This window comes from Falco peregrinus, chromosome 8, assembly GCF_023634155.1.
Source record: "Falco peregrinus isolate bFalPer1 chromosome 8, bFalPer1.pri, whole genome shotgun sequence".
NCBI classification, from domain to species: domain Eukaryota; kingdom Metazoa; phylum Chordata; class Aves; order Falconiformes; family Falconidae; genus Falco; species Falco peregrinus.
In genome coordinates, this window is record NC_073728.1 from 57079661 (window position 1) to 57096411 (window position 16751).

At 45.9% G+C, this 16751-nt stretch overlaps 2 protein-coding genes across 2 annotated transcripts in view; one reads left to right on the forward strand and one right to left on the reverse strand.

The window, feature by feature from the left end:
- The window catches only part of FNDC9 (fibronectin type III domain containing 9), a 34383-nt gene that overhangs the window by 4991 nt on the left and 12641 nt on the right, over positions 1 to 16751 (forward strand). The window lies entirely within an intron of this gene.
- The window catches only part of CYFIP2 (cytoplasmic FMR1 interacting protein 2), a 55268-nt gene continuing 43360 nt past the window's right edge, over positions 4844 to 16751 (reverse strand). The window contains 5 exon segments of the mRNA XM_055813021.1: positions 4844 to 9017; positions 9583 to 9730; positions 10237 to 10475; positions 14426 to 14520; positions 15033 to 15105. Coding sequence (XP_055668996.1) covers positions 8850 to 9017; positions 9583 to 9730; positions 10237 to 10475; positions 14426 to 14520; positions 15033 to 15105 — 723 coding nt within the window. The 3' untranslated portion in view covers positions 4844 to 8849.

The window sequence follows — 16751 nt, forward strand, 5'->3', positions numbered from 1 at the left end:
GGTGGTGTTTATTCTCTGCGTGGTACTGTGGCTGTGTGCAGTGGGTTGTAGGACTGAAGGACAAGTTTGGGGGGCTGAGAAACAGGTAGAGGTCTGGGGAAGATGGATATATCCCAATGGAAGTTCTGTGGTGGGTGTGGGGTTCCCTGCCTGTGTACTTGCTGGGCAAAGGCACGTTCTCTGCTGGAGGTCAGGCCACATTTCCCTGATGGACCTTCCTGACTTCGGAGTTGTAGTGGGAAAGGCTCCTAAGCTCAGGCAAAGGTGCATTTGAAAAAGAAGTATTAATTTAACAAAGAAGGTGAGTGTGTAATGACAAGGGCACTCTTGTGCTGTAAAACATTGTGCAAAACGAGATCAGAGAGCCAGGACACAACTTCAGCAGCCGCAGCAGCTGTGATTTAAGACACAGCTGCCTCCGTGCTGAATCCCAGCCCTGAGAAAGTCAGCTCCAGCCCATGGGCTCCTCCATCACTTAAATTCGTTTTACACCCTTTTATTTTGTGACTATTTAGTTGGCAGGCCTCACTGATCATGGTTCAGCCCCCACTATAGAGCAGGGGCTTAACTCCCCCCGTCAGCTCTGTCCCCCTGCCGCCGAAGCCTCTCTTGCCAATATTAGTGTGTGAATGTTTTGGAGGGTGTTGCACGCCAGTGGGTTTTGCCTTCATCCCCACCCTCCTCTGCTGACATCCTCCCTTCCTGTGTGTGTGCACAGTGGCTGTGTGTACACAGAAACCTGCTGCCGATACAAAAGCAGCAGGAGCCATTAGCCAGATTGCGCTGTAGGTCAGCAGAGATAAGGAAAACCAACAGCTTTTCTTCAGCAAGGTCACGTTTATAGCTCAAAACGGTATCCGTCATAAGGCGATATAAAGTTGTAAGACAGGATCTGAACGTGTCTGAAATTTCGCTTTTTTTCCCCCCTGAAATGTATTACTTGTTACTGCAGAAATTGCCCTTAGACCGTCAAGCCACAGCATTGCTAGCACCCCATGGCTCCCTCACTCAGCACCTGATCCTATCGCTGTACAACTGTTTTCTCCAGCAAATGTAATGTCAGAGTGGTTTGTGAGTCATTTGATTTTAATCGGGTCTCTTCATCAGTCACAGACCAGCAGGTCACTGGCTGGGAGAGACTCTACCAGCCAAATCCCACGTCCTGTTCTCCCCTTTAGCACAGGAGCACTGGGTGATCAATCCAAATCATGTGGCAGCAGGTTCTGATGTAGGAAATTAAAAGTACTGATTTACCAGTGATCTGGGAGCAATTTCTGCTGCTGTTACATATTACACAGGCCGAAGACACCCTGGGCAAGACACCGATGGCAGGATTCAGCCTTTATTTAGTAAATTTACTTGCTGATGATGGTTAAGAGCTATTCATGCAATGTGTGAATATGAGGCTGATTGCAGAGAGCGAGGTGATGGCAGAGTGGGACAAGTGTTTGCTGTTTGCAGCGCTGCCTGCCTGCGGCTGGGGGAGTTCGTGGCCCCATCCCCTCGCAGGCTGCTCTACCTGCTGGCCCTGGTGCTCAGGGGCACTGTGGGGCTCTCCCCTTTGCTGGGGCTTCTCCAACACCCTGAGGTCTTGATTGTAGCTGGGGAGTCCTAATGGTGATGTGGTTATCCGTAGTTAAACTGCATCCAGAATAATTTCCAAGCGTTTGTGGGTGAGTGCTGTTGACAGCTGTGCAGAGTGCAGTTGCCCACTGTGCACAAAGAGGTGTTAGGAAGGGAACAAGTATTTATGGAAGGGATCTAGTGTTAAAATAATCCTTTTGGTCATGGTGCAACCTCATAAATTACTGCCACAGCAGAGGGGGTGGTGCAGTCAAAAGCAAAAGGCACTTTGGGCCACACCTTTACCTTCCCCTGTCACCTTGATTTCCTAAAGGAAAAGGCTAATGTGGCCACATGCACTTGTGTTTATGTATCCCCCTTCATCTCCAAAGACATCTGAGCCCATGGGCCACTTTTGCCAGATTTGACAAGGGGTGAGATCTCCAAGAGAAGCTGTTCTTAGTTCTGGGAAGAGAGGAGACAGGACAGGGGAAAGGTCCCGAGGGGAGGGGATGCCACAGTGCGAGCTGATCCAGAGCATGCCTAGCTGTCACCGCTGTGGGAGAAGCTTCAGTTAGACCTTGCAATCAACCATGGGACACAAGTGTGTCACGTATTCCTTTTTCTCTGATTCAGGGGCTGCGGGGGTGTGGTATATAAAATCACTAAGTCACAAGAGTTGCATTGATGGATTTAGCAAGAATGTGTATGGCGATATGGGAGTTAAAATCCAGGTAGGATTAGCATGGAGTTGCCTACTATGCTTAGTCAAGGGCAAGCTGAGACTGATAACAATAAAGCTGGGATGCAATCAATGCCTCTTTTATTGCTTCATATCCTCATTTTAATGGGAAGCCTGTAATTAAGGGAATTCAGCTCCAAGCTATGACCTCACTGGTTGATACTCGCATCAGATGTTTCCTTAAAAATAACTCCTCACAAATCAGGGAGTCTTCCTTAGCAGCTCATCTTCTAGCAATGCAGTTCCTCCTGAAATACTGGTTTCCAGGCCAAGGAACTTGACTGGAACCCAGGGGGTGGCTCAAGACAGCTTTGCATGCAAATAACCTCTTTAGCAACATCAAAAGGTTTTTCTTTCCCCAATATTCTCTGCTCAACATTTCTGGTCTGGAAAAAATGATGGAAAAATACTGGGTATCAATTGTCCTGTGTTACAAATAATGGTGGAAGTATCCTGCTAACAGGTAATGGAGACTTTTGCCCTCGGATGTCTGCTAGGCACAGTTCCTTTGGAAACTTTCAGAACAAGCTTGCAATATTCTGTTATGGCTTTATATAGTTTGAGGTCTCCGAGGAGCCATTTGCTGCTTCAAAGAGAGGGTAAATCCTTCTCTTTCTGACAATGGCCTGATTGTGTAGGGGTTATGGGAATTGCCTGGTATTCAGTTGATTGCAGCACTACATGAAAGGATGCTCAAAGCTTGAAAGACTGGGCTTTGTTGAGCAGACAACTTTTAATTCACCCTATCTCAAGGTAACCATGTCTGCAGTGGCAGAGGCTCTCATTTTGTGCTAGAAAAGTTTAGACATCACCTCCACCAAGGAAAATTCCCAAGCTCATCATGCCCATGGTGGGTTCCCACCCTTGCTGTACTGCCCTCCTTGTGCCAGTGCACGTACCTGCGGGTCTGTGCTGTGGAGCAGCTGGGTGATCCGGGGTCATTAGGCTATAAAACACACCCCAACTTGTTCCTCCCAGGGTTGTTAAATTTTTTATCCAGCCCCATAAACCACGTATGTTAGCAGAACAGGAGTGGTAGGCTGGTGATAGAGGGGAGGTGGATGTTCAGTGGGCATCAGAGCAGCACTTCATGCCACGAGAACTGATACGATCAGCAGGTTGGTTATTTGCAGACCTCTTATCTGCCAGGGGCTTGCAACAGAACTCTAAATCAAGCAAAACTAGATGTGAAAGGCGCTCCTGGTTTGCAGAAGGGGTCACAGAAAGGGTCATTTTGTTCTGCTTTTAACAATAAAACAATCATTAACGAACTGTTCTTCGCATTGGTGAAGTGCTTTTAATCTGAAGATGTAAACCTATCTAGAAACATTAGGAAGAAGAAAGATGTGGGCCTGCATCTTTGATCCTGGTCCCTTAGGGTTTTGTTCAAAATTCAGTGTTGGCCCTCGATACTCAAAGAAAGTATTGCTTCTGGCTCCAGGTAAGACCCCCTGCCTGTGAGCTATCAGCACTCCTTAGGCGTTAGCATAGGGTGTCCACGAGACCAGCTAAAATTAGTTGGGGAAAAAAAAGGGAAGGAAAAAAAAAAAAAAAGAAATCTCAATGGAGGAAAGGTTAAAACCCAAACAACCTGCCTAGTATCAGTGACTGAGTGAGGAAGAAAGTCTTGCTCTCCTCTCTGCCATTCCCTGTTGCAGAACCATGTTGAAATCAGTAAACATTGTGCAACTTTCAACCGCCAGGCAAACAGCCCTCCGCAGCTGCACGCTATGCCCAAAGCTGCGGGAACATCCAGTGTCCCGTGACTTAAAGCACACTGGAAAGATCAACAGAGCTGCCTGGTCCTGGAGTAAAGTTCGCTTCCCATTTTATGTGAAGAATCGTTGCATTTTTATTCCTCTTAAGCTAGGAAGATGTTCCCACCAGGAATCCTTGGGAAGAAGCTATGAAAGGGAAGCTCAGCTGCAATATTTTATCTATTGCCGATGAAGAAGGGAAGCAGGTGCTCCTGCTCCCATAGATCCATGGCTCACCCCAATTCCTCAGCTCCCAGGTCTTTTCCCCTTGGTTCCCACTGTTCCTTCTGCAGTCAACACCCATGGCTGCTCCTTGGATGCTTTTGACACAAACTTAAGAATGGTTTCAAGTGGAAATCTGGAAACAAAGAGCAAGGAGAGTCTTCTGGAATAAAAAGGTCCCTGTTGAGTTTGCAAGGCTGTGGTAATGACAGGAACTTAGCTCCTTAGATCAGCTTCATTTTGAGTAGGGCTTGTCAAGTTCCATTGACAATAATAATACAATTTTCCCTCCCCCAGCCCTCTAATAACTAAAACAAGATTTCAAATGAAAATTTGTTGTGGAAGGATGTTTTTCTGACAAACTGTTAACTTTCTGATAGGCAAATGTGTTTTGGTGTTGGCCATAAAGCTTCATTTTTTTTTCTTTGGTTTTGACAAAAGCTCTATGTTTTCATTAACAAAATGCTGCCATTATTCCTCTTAGCTTTTTCTTTGTGCCAGGTGCAATTGGAGGCTCTCCCCAAATAATAGTTATTGCAATGATGATGACACCACAAGGTAAAGTCTGCCCATTTAATGAATGAGCCCAATTTTTATTTCTCTTCATCACAAAGTCATCCCACATTTGTTGTACACACTGTTGGTTGCTGTGTAACGGGACATATCACCATGTACCAGATGCTTTACTCTTGCAGAAGCATTTCTAATGGAAATGGAAGCTTCTGTTAGCTGGATTTCAGAACGACAGCAAAAAATAATACAAAACCAATATCATCTTCAGCTGCATAGCAAATATGGATCAAAAATTTAACACCGTTATCAGATCACGAGCGTAAATATACCTCACCATAAATAAAATTCATTTTACAAAATAACTCAAGCAGCTTTTCATACAAATATGGTACATTTGACAAGTTTTTGAGAATATTTTCTTGGGGTTTTTACACCTTCAATTTTCTTTTTTTTCTTTTGTTCTCAAACACACATGAACCTACTGGACTGGAGTAATGCAGGAGAAAAAGGACTAACATGTTGTTCAATGGTAATAAGTGCTGTCAGAGTTTAAAAGGAAATCACTGAAGTGCTGAGCTTTAATTAGTTTGCTTCCCCTTTCTACCGTATCATTGAAAGTCAAGTGTAGCATCATTCAAGAAAGGCATGTGCACTGCCCATAGTCACATCTTATAATGTCAGAGCCCGAGGGAACATTAAAATAACCTAGTCTGACTTCATTCATGACACAGGCCATCCTTTCTCCCCCCTGTAATTCCTGTAGGGAGCCAACAACTTGCCTTTGAAGTAGACATTCCAAGTGGTGGCTGGTAAATCCTGGGGAGTTTGCAGACTACTTCAGAGTAAGCAGGAAAATGGAAGTAAAAAAGTGAGCCCATAGTCAGTGGACTTAAAAAGTATCCGGACAGGGGTCCACATTTCCCTAGGAAAAAAAACAAACTAGGGGTCTGCAGATTGTAAAAGGCTGAAAACTATAGGATTAGAGCATATCTGCAAGGAAGACACCCAAACTTGGCAGAAAATCTGCAAGCGTGGAGAATATGCCCGACCCTGTGGCAATCTGTTACTACTTAGCCCTACAGTTAGAAATCTGCTCTCTATTTCCATTAACAATTACAACATTAGAAAAAGGATAGGAGGAAAAAAATTCCATTTTCATGGAGTACTTTAAAGACCTAAGCCTGGACACCTGTTTCTCATACACAGTCAAGGAGGGTCAGAAAACTGAAGCTAAAGACTATTTGCAACCTTTAGATAATAAAAGGGCAATAACATCAAATCTCAGAAATGAAGACTGTAAGGTTATTCCTAGCTGATACCTCATACTACTTGAGCAACAAGGAAAAATATCTGCATACACTCTACAGTCAAAAACACTTTACATTTTGTTCATGCACTTTGGACATTTTGCTCAAAACATTTAATCCCTCAGAATCTGAAGGGATTTTACATTTTTGCCAGCAAATTGGAGGGCAACAAATAGATCTCATCTACCTCTTCTTTCAAGTACACACAACTGTGTTTTGCAGGGTTTCAGAGAATTATTATGGCAAAACTACAGCAAAAGAATACAAAGTGATAGTCATATTTAGGTAAAATATCTCATGACTCACTCCAGACCTAAACAGATGAAAATGGGCATTTAAATTCACCTTACTGTATCCTATTTTGTCTAGGTAGCCGAGACTGGGCCGTGGGGTACAGTTCATCCTTTTGTTCTTGCTCATGCTGGTTTCTGGGAAGACTCCAACATCCCATAACATGTCAGACGCAGTAGAACATTACATTTGTGCTGTGCCCAGAAGTGGCTCTGAGAGCCAGACAGGGACTTGTGCCACCTTTTCAGCAACACTTTCATACCAAAATAACAAGCACTTACTGTTTAGGTCAGGAAAAATAGGAACTTGGTTGGATCTATCTCCCTCATATCTTGTTTTCCACAAAAAATAAAGTGCTTGATTCTCCTCTTCCTTTTAAAAATATATATCTGTAGATACCCTCACTCCAGTAGTGCAGAAGTGTTGGAACATGATGGAAAACAAGAACTGACATCCTTAGTGGAAGAGTAAATAGAGAGCAAGAGCCTTGCAGTGTCATCGAGTCCCAGATGCTCTTCTGCTGCTCTTCCTCACGCCATGGAGGAAACAACTGGCCCTGCTGGGCTGGCTCCTTCCCTGCCACTCCAAGATTTCAGCCAGACTTCCAGAGATTTCATTTTACTTTTAGATCACCGTGCCGCACAGTTTCCTCCCTGCAGTTTAAATGTCTGTCTCGGTAATTAGAGGAAAACTCAAGGTGTGAAAATGTCCAGCACTTTTCACATGTCAGTTATTCATTGATTATCAAGGGAGTAGGCGGTAAGTGTCTGGGAGAACAAATTCGTCCCACCCAGCAAGATCGCCTCTTGCTAACAGTAGTTTGCTGGCTGTTGTTTCCTAAGACAAAATACTCCAGCTGGGACATTTCTACTTATTAATTATATGTTCCCTCTGACAGAATAAATGCCCAGGCTCTGCCTTTTTAACATCTGTAGTAGCATGCAGTTTACAAGGCATGATGAAATGCACGAAAGCAATATATATTATCACATCTGTATACTGTAACAGCAATTACCTGCTGTGATCTGGCTAAAGGTGGGAAATTAAAATATTGCCAGTGGTGAGACTAGCATCGTTTTCTCTTGGAGCATGTGGTTTGATCTCCTCTAACTTCAAGCACAAGCTTTTGCATCACTTCAATGACACTACTGAGGGGAAGCTGGGAAGACCATGAATTATGAAATCCTCCTTGAAGTTCCTACTGAATCTGTTCTCAACATCCAGGGATCTTAGATTAGCTGAGAGGGAAAAGGAAACAGACTCCAGTGTTCCCTCTGAACACCTTTAAACCTAGAAAATTCTGGGTATCTTTTGATGCTTATCCTGTATTTTACATCTTCTAAACGATCATGATTTCTGAGTGATGGGAAGTTTCCTAAGCCCTGCTGATAGTCACCATTCTCTGAAGAAAAGAGATCTGGTTGCTGTGCCACTAGGAATTTGTCTAAAACAAGGGAAAATAGCATCCCAGAACATACTCCAGTTACACACCCCAGCTCTCATCCTTGCTGAAGATCAAAGATCACGTATGTCCGAGGTAACTACACCTGCCTCCTGTCAGGACCAGTGATTATTTCCACCCACATTAGTATGTTCAAGAGCACATTCACATGAGTGCAGCCTCTTCCGCAGACCGTAAGAAATCTTGTCTAGTTCGTGGAAGATGTGTTTTTTGGGGAGAACCCTTTGCATTAAAGTAAGTGGATGATCCATAGCAGGGAAAAAGCCAGGCTGTTTTCTCTCTCCCCAGCTCTCCGAAGTGCTGAGGAGTCATTTGGCGACTACATCGTTGCTACTCTGAAACCCACGTGCCAAAGCTCCCGTTAACAGATGCTGGAAGGGCCAACAGAGCGGCAGAGCGCAGGAACCAGCCCCAGCCCGGGGTGTGCAGCCACCCAGCCCGGCACAGCTCCTCCGCACCCATCACTTGATCCTCAGGGTCCTGCCTTCATCCATCCTTCCCCCACAACGAGTGGATCAGGGGCTTGTCTTCACACCCTCCTGCTCCACAGCTGGTGGCACATGTCACGGGGGTGTTGATTTACCCCATCGCTTCGGCGGTGGGAGTGGGCTCCCGGTGCTGCAGAAGCATGGAGCTTTTCCACCAGGAGCCCCACGTTTGGGGCTGCAATATGGCTTCAGAGTGATGTGTTCGATTGGATGAATCACAGGGTAAAACCGGACCACGTCATGGAAGAAAAGCACATTTCACCCGCCCACCCCCACCCACCCCCAAGTCTGAAAGCTACAAGTAAAACCGATCACAGGGATGGTACAGAAGAACATGCACTCACACAGGGCTGGATGGGAAGATGCGTCCTTGTGTGTAGCAGGCATACCCAGTCTTACTTTGTTGCCAGGTCTCACGCCATCGAGTCTACCCTTCTACCCTTCCCAGCTGTCCTGGGTTCAGTCCCTTCTCCCGTCCCAACCCGCGGGGGGTCAGCGTCCACACTAGCAGGTGGTGGCCAGTGACTGGTGGATTGGGGGCTGGAAGCAGCGCACGTGCTCCACCGTGGAACTGTCTGTCTCCACCGACTTCATGTACTTGTTCAGGATGGCGAAAATCTCATTGTTCAGGATCTGATACTTCCTGATCCTGTCGGCCATCTTCTTTAAGGGCTGGAGGGACGGTGAGGGAAAAAAAAAAACAGTAGATGAAGAGTCTTACGTCATCTGATCAGCTAGATAGTACCAGTACCTCTGTGCTGCTGCTGGAAACCTCTGATAAAGCAAAGCCGCTGTAACATGCTACAGTTCCACTTAGCACTTCCCAGGGATCCGTGACTCACTTCATTATAGGGTCTGATGACTCAAGACAGAGCATTAACAAGGTCAGTGAGTGGTCCCAAGTTAACCGTTCTAAAGTCTAGATGCCCAGCTGCTTATTGATAAAGCCACTGAGATCACAGGATGGTTGCTGGAAATGCCAGCTTCTCAGCTCCAGCCTCCCAACCTCAGGAAGAAGGGAAAAGCTTTGGGAGAAAAAAAGGTTCGATTGCCAAGCCAATTAAAACCTTGGCCTCTCTGCTGAGACTGCAGATGGAAATCTCACAGCGAGTGTGTTCAGTTTGAAAAAGGTTAACACCGGGCACAGTTGTAATTTATGTGTTTGGACAAAGCAAGACAGAAAACAGAGAGAGAAGTGTGCTCCTTCAGGTCCTTCAGACCCTGCCCTTCAACTTACCACGTTTTTTATAATTTCATCCTTCCCGTCCTGCCTCTGCACCTTCAGCAGGTGGTAGCAGAAGTCAAAGAGGTCAAAGCGCCGTTGCTGACCAAGGAGAACAATGATAGAGCAACCTGCCCAGTTCAGACCATCTCCAAAGCACTGCCTGGAAGGAAGACAGGGTGATGGGGAGCGGAGAGATGACAGGATACAGTTAGGTAAGAGAAGTCCTACCATGGCACCAGGAACTTTCCTTGGTGAATTCTTAGGGAAACCAGATTCAGTCCCACTCCTGGGAAGTGGGTATACACCTAGAGAAAAGGAACTCAGAAGGAAATATGCAGGATTACATCAGGGCCAGGCTGTGCAGGGTGCATCACAGGGTAAGACAGGTGAGGACCTAGCCTCTGACTTGGGTTGTTGCCCATGTACCCATCTCCTTCTGCACGTTACCTTGTGCAGGCCCCTTTACTTTGCTCTCTCCCCCAGCTGTTCAGATGGAAAGCATCTTTATGCCCATGCACAACAAAGTCCTTTCATCAAGGATCTACGTTCCCCCTCTGCAGCCACAGTGGTCGAGGCTGTGGCTGCAGCTGAGGGTATCTTGGGGGGTTGCCGGCCCTGCTAGCTCGTGAGCAGTGCTAACGGCAGAGCTGCCAGATGGACACTCACTCTGCAGTGAACTCGTTGGTGCCCACAGGGATGCAGTACACAAACTGCATGGCACTCCAGAGCCGGTGAAACTCCACGCACTCGTCCACGTGCATGACCCCGTTTGTCGGGGGTGGCCCGCGCCAGATCGGGTCCTGCAGGTAGCTCCTAATCCGTGTCAGGATCACCTCGAACATGGAGAGCCCGCAGCACAACCGCTCCTTCGTCAGCAAGTCACCCTCCCGGGCGATGGCTATTTGCTGAGGAGGAGGACAACCAAAGAAACACAAGTGACGATGTAATACAGACGGATGCTCTTGCTGGACTTAACGCTTCCTGGTCTCCCCGGCTCTTTCAGGGTTAACAACACATCCCACGCAAGGTCCAACCTTACCTCTGATGGCTGCTCCCATGGCACTCCCCACCAGAGAACACTCATCCCTCACACAGAAGAAGACTCAATCTTGTGCTCAATTATATTTCACCGACCTAAGTATCTTTTGAAATGATTACGTATGTCAGAAAACAAAAGTTGAAGGGAAAGCTCTGATCAGAAATACTGATCCTTAATTCTGCTAGCACACTGTTCTATTACATTAGTGCTACTCAGTGTTGCTGGGTTTAATTTCATGATTTCTGCAGATTATGGAAATGAAACAGGAGAGAACAGGGACATTTTGCTTCCCAGGACATTGCCATCATCTCTTTAAAATGTAGGCAGCCTATGGTTTTCTTGATTTCTTTTGCAGTTAGGATTAAAAGCTCTGAGGAAGATGAGAAGCCACTGGAACCTTAATACTGGAAAACCTGTGGTTTATAAGAAAGGAAAATATTTTTTTCCAGATGTGAAAGCTTTACACACGTGGAGAATTTTTGCGACATCCCCACTGAGATTTACATGTACAAATCTGGAATGGCTCCACTGGCTGGAGTTCATTTTACACTAGAGAAAAATTAAAAGAGAGTTGATTTCATTTCAGGCTCATCGCTCCCCCAGAGGAAAAAAAAGGGGGGGATGGGGGGATTTTAAATAAGCAAGCAGGGCCCCCGCGGCATGGGAGTGCTGACTCCACTGAGTGGGGCTGGGGTGCAAGCATGGCGTTTGCTCACTGCCCTGATATGCCTTTAGCTGTCCCATTCCCTGCCGTTTCCAGCAGCGTTACTGACGTCTCTACAGCACTGCCCAACACAGCACAGGGAACAAATGGTCGTGCCCGTGGCTCTGGGAGGCTCCGGCTCGGCCACGCTCACCCCAGCAGGTGCCCCAGCCCCACAGGCAGAGCCTTTTCCCCTCTCACCACTTCGGCAGGGGCGTGCAGAGCAAGCGTGACATTTACCGACCCCCTGCCTATCCCAGAGGACTTCCTGGAGCTCTGAGTAGTTTTTAAGCATCCGCTCCATTTCCAGCTGTCCCTGTAATGCCTGTAAAAACGTCACCCCGATCAGAATCGTGATGGGGACTCAGAGCATCTGGTACAACGGGCAGGCACGTGTTGTGGCCAGATATGAAGAACACAAATTATGCTTGGTTTACTTGGGTCATCGTTACTCCACTCTGAAAAAACACGAATGCACCTGCACATCCCCTTTCCTGACTATTAGTATGCTGGCAGTGACCTGAAGTATTTTTAGTTTCGTGGCTATTGAAATTCAAAGTGTTACAATTCCTGCTTGTGCCACAATTTCAAGGATGTTCTGAGAACCTCAGATCAATTAATGTTCAACTAATAGCACGTATCAAGGGAAAGCTGTATCGCTGTGCAGAGGCCAGATTGGGTCTGGGATCCCTGGATCTGTTAAATGCAGGAATGATATCACCGGTTTCATGGCACGCACTTGCATATGTTTGCTTAGCAAGTAAAGATTTATTTTATCCAGCCTGTTTTTATCACTAAAGGCTGCATACTTTCTCTCTACTCACCTGCTCCAAGCTCTTATGGGTACAGATTAGCATCTGCACACACTAGGCTATGATGGCAAAATGGGGACACATTAGAAGTAAAGCCATTTCAAATGCAAATCAGGTATTAGCATTACCTTTTGCTAAGATATACTGATAGAACAGGTACTCTTAAGAACAAACTAGTCCAGTGCGATCTTAGTATACCGTTTCTGAAGAAAACTTGATCTAGAAAGGGATGTATCTGGCTTTCAAAGGATGTAGTGCCACTCAGTTATGCACATTTACAGACAGAATTTGGTTCTAAAATTCATCATTGTAAGATCAGTCCTTGATACAGGACTACTACCATCGGGGTAGGTATCTACCGTGGTGAAGGCAGCTGGAGAGCTGTTAGTCTTGTGGCCAGATCTGCCTCACAGTCTGGTGTCCCACCGATTTCTGAGATCCGGAGAGGAAGGGTGCTCTCGAGAGAAACTGTCAAAGGATGCCACTGTGCCAGCTCAACTATTCCCTCTGTCTTCAAAAGGATAGGCTCCCATTACTTGCAGTGTAATGAAAAAAGTCAGACTGACCAAGCACTTCTGAAAATCCCTCACTAAATATTTCTATGATCAGCATTAAAAGGGAGAGGATTAACGAACCACTTTGACCCCCTTGGTTCTTTATGAATCATCTATCAAACAGCTGCTGCTGGATTCTCAAGGCAAAACAATTACTTATAATAATCACTGACAGTTTTCCTACCACTGCACAAATCCAGTTGTGCCATTCCTCTTTTACAGCTTGTTAACTGGCAAGCTTGCCAGAATCGTACCCAAAGCCTGCAAGGACTGATGGATCCCCACTGACTACAGCAGCCTCTGGCTCAGCCCCTTCACAGCATGCAATTACCTGAAACGCATAGGGCCACCTTTTGGGAGAGGAATCAAGCAGGCAACTTCTGCTCAGATTCTGGACAATTGCTAAAAGGCACTTATGCATCCTGCAGGAAAAAAAATCCTGTATGGCCTGTGTCCAAAACTGCATTTCCAAAATGCATGTCCAAAACTGCATAAGGAACAAGCTTGGAAGCTATGGAGGCACCTATAGAAAGTGACTCTTGTGTTCATTTACACCTGAGCTCAAAAAAGATCTGGTATTCTACCGTACCTGCGTGATGAATATGGGAACAGTTTACGGAAAAAGTAATTTTTAGCAGGACATGAAATACCTTTTGTTTTCATCACCATCATAACTATGGCAGGGATAAGCAACGAGTGGACTCTAGTAGCAGATTTCAATGATGATTTTGCATGGAAAGAAGGAGAGATAGAAAGACCAACACAAAGACACAAAAACACAGAGGTGAATTCTTTTTCTCGAGTGTCTCCTTTAAAAGGAAGTCAATGGGAAGTGAGAGAAATGTCTACAAAGTAAGGCAAAGCCCTCAGTTATCCAGCCAATTTCTTTGTTTCATATGATTTCCAATGAAGCAAAGCTGAAAATGTCCTTGATTCATCAGAAAAACAATAAAAAAAATCAACAACTTTCTGCCTGCCATAGATCTGTCACCTCATGCAGCTGAGTGTTTCTTCCATTCCCTCGGCAGTACATTACAGAAAAAGAATGTTGATTAATTTAATACTTTGAAAGATTTTTATCCCGTCAACCCCACTAAGTAGGCAGTGGCAGTTTGGCTATTGATATCAACCGAGCTCAAATTTTGCCTATTACATTGACCGATCCACAGAGGTATTTTTAACAGTACTAAATTTCTGCACAAGAGATCTTTTCCAAGCTGAGACCCACCTCAAGAAAACACTTAAATGGAGCCGTAATTTTAAGCATGTGCTGAAGCTCTAAGCATGTACTAGGAGGAAAACCATTCTCAGATGTATTCCTTGACAGGGATGAGCTTAAAAATGGACCACACTGCAGCCCTAAAACGGGATTCCCAAAAGTGAAGGCAATTGATGAAGTCAGGGACAGCCTTGCAAAGTTACCCCGCAAACCACCCCAGCAATTCTCCATCTTTTTAAAACGGAGCAGGAGAGTTTTTCAGAGTTGTTCTTATTCAGAGCTGGCTTCAAGCACGCTTGCCTCGCAGCTCCCCACCAGCTCTCCAGACTGGAGGCACCAACACACCACCTCTGGACCCGCTCACAAATTTCCCTTCCAAGTGTCTGCTAGGGCAAGGATTCTGATTTTCTTCCGACTGGCATTTTGGAGGGGGGTGTGTGTGAAATAGATCACTTTCCCCAGGCCAAACAGGCCATCTAGGGACTGCTACGAAACTTCAACAGCCATCCCTTTCAATGAAATCCTTACCTGCGGAGTGCCCAGCCTCTCTATTAAGGGAACCAGGTGAAGTGGGGCATACTTGGCTTCGAGACGCTTCATGCGCACCTCCAAGCGTTCTCCTTCTGTCAAGCGAGCAGCAAACAGTGAAATGAGAGGAGGAAGTGGAGACCCGCAATTTCCGCTGAGTTTGCTCAGAGCTGCCCCCCAGCAACCATCCAACGAGCCTCTGGATCAGTGAGCCAAACCGAGAGCAAATGAGGGAACCAGTGATGCAGAGAAGGGAGGGATGTGTGATTGCAGCCTCAGCAGCAGCTTAATAACACATGTCCAAAAGCGTGTCCCTGTTACTTATCACTCCTGTTGAGATGGACATTTCATGCTGTCATTCTCCAAAGAGGCTGTGAAATGGCTTTAGAACCTTAAGGAACCCCCAAACTGGCTAAGGTTTCAGTCTGTAACTAGGCTACAGAAAATGAACCCTTGGCGTTTGTTTCCACCTGACTTTCGGCTGTAGCCACTTATCTATTTCGAGGGGGAAGCAGGGCCAGAACCAATCCTCAGCAGAAATGGGAGAGAAACAGCTTCTGGACAGAGACCTCTGAGTCTGTCCACTGCTTCCCTCTCAGCTTCTTACCTTTGATGTAGACCCTGGGCAAAATATTTTGGAAGGGAGCAGCATGCAGCAAATCACAAACTTCTTCCTGGGACTGAGGCAGGAAGAAAGAAAGATAAAGTAAGTTAAAAAACACCTACAGGGGTTGAGTGTATGGTTCAGGGGCCTGGGCAACGCTACAACAATTCAAGTCTACGGCACCTATTCAAATCCAACCCAGCTCGGTAGCAACTCCAATGGTTTGAATCTAAGTGAGCTAAAACTGGAAGGAATACCTCTCAGCTTAAGCCAGGAAGTTTCTTTAAATCAAGTAATTTAGTTCCTGCCTGTAGAAGGCCAGAGCTTTATATTTGTTGCCTGTCCCACTTACTAGCCCTGCAAGTCAGAGGGGATAAAGAACACGGACCTTTCTGTTTCATCTTACCCTGGTGACCTCCTGCTGTTTGCTCGTACAGAGGAGATGCCCGGGTGGAAACTACTCTCTGGCTTAATTATTTTAGGATGTGTGCACGTAAAATACACTGATGCATGGCTCTATTGCAAATAGGTACATAATACATTGGTCTGAAATTATTTGGTTGTTCATATGGTGTTCTCAGCCAGGGCCACCAGACCAGAATCCCAGTGGTGTAGGCACCACGGAGAATAATACAGAAGTCCAGAGAGGAATAACATCATGAGATGCCACCTGAGAGAATGCATGCCGATGCACTTGAGAAAAAATAATCCCAAACACAGATGCACAAGGAGAAGAAACCTAGAAATAGGCAGGTGGAGACTGAGGAGCGATGGCTGACAATACATTGTATACAAGTCTGCAATGGGAAACAGCAGCAAGGAAACCAAAGCTGTTTAACACAGAGGCATTGCATCACAACAAGGCATTAGTTTGCTCCTACAAAAGTCTAGTTCTAGGACATGCTTTCAGTTCTGAGCTTATTGTAGAGATGTAGACACACTCGAAAGCAGGTCATGACAGCGCAGCAAAAGATATTTGGGCGCCAGATGGAATGACTCGGCTGGGTCTGTTTGGGATGCACAGGTGGATACCCCACCTTCCAGCCAGGAGGGAGGGGACAGTATGGAGCTGCAGGAGGCTGTACTGGCACATGGATGCTGGGATGAGAGCGAGTTTGTCGGAGTGCAGTTTGTGACACAGTGCTGGAGGAACAGAAACAGTCCGGGGTCCCTCCATGGGCAGAGAGATACTGATGCAAACAGAGTGTGCCTGTCACCTTGGTCATTTTACTTGCAAAACACTATTTGTTCCTAGATGAATGTTCTTTCACTGCTGTTTTCCTCTGATAGAGAGTATTAGCACCATTTGCAGCCTGCATTCACCTGATATCTGTCCCAAATTAGTCATGTTATTAATAGATGCCCTCCACCAAGGCCCATTACCTGAGAGTAAGAATTCTGCTTACGAATTTAGTCCCAAGGAACCCCTTACTCCTCAAATTTAAACAATGAAAACAGGGTAGAATGGTGCAGACTGCACATCTTCACTAGAGCAGTCCAGCAAATACCACCAGCCTTGGATCACTCTGACAGCTATGAAGATAACTGCACCGTACAAGCAATTGCTCCTGCTGCATAAGAGCTCCATTAGAGGGAAAATCTTGTTACGTGATGGCTCTACACATCTGACAGCTTCCAGCAAGCGAGTGCCTGCTGCGTGCAAAATGGCTTTATATTCTGAATCTCTTTCTGTGTGGAAAAACAAGGGATCAGAGAGGGAGA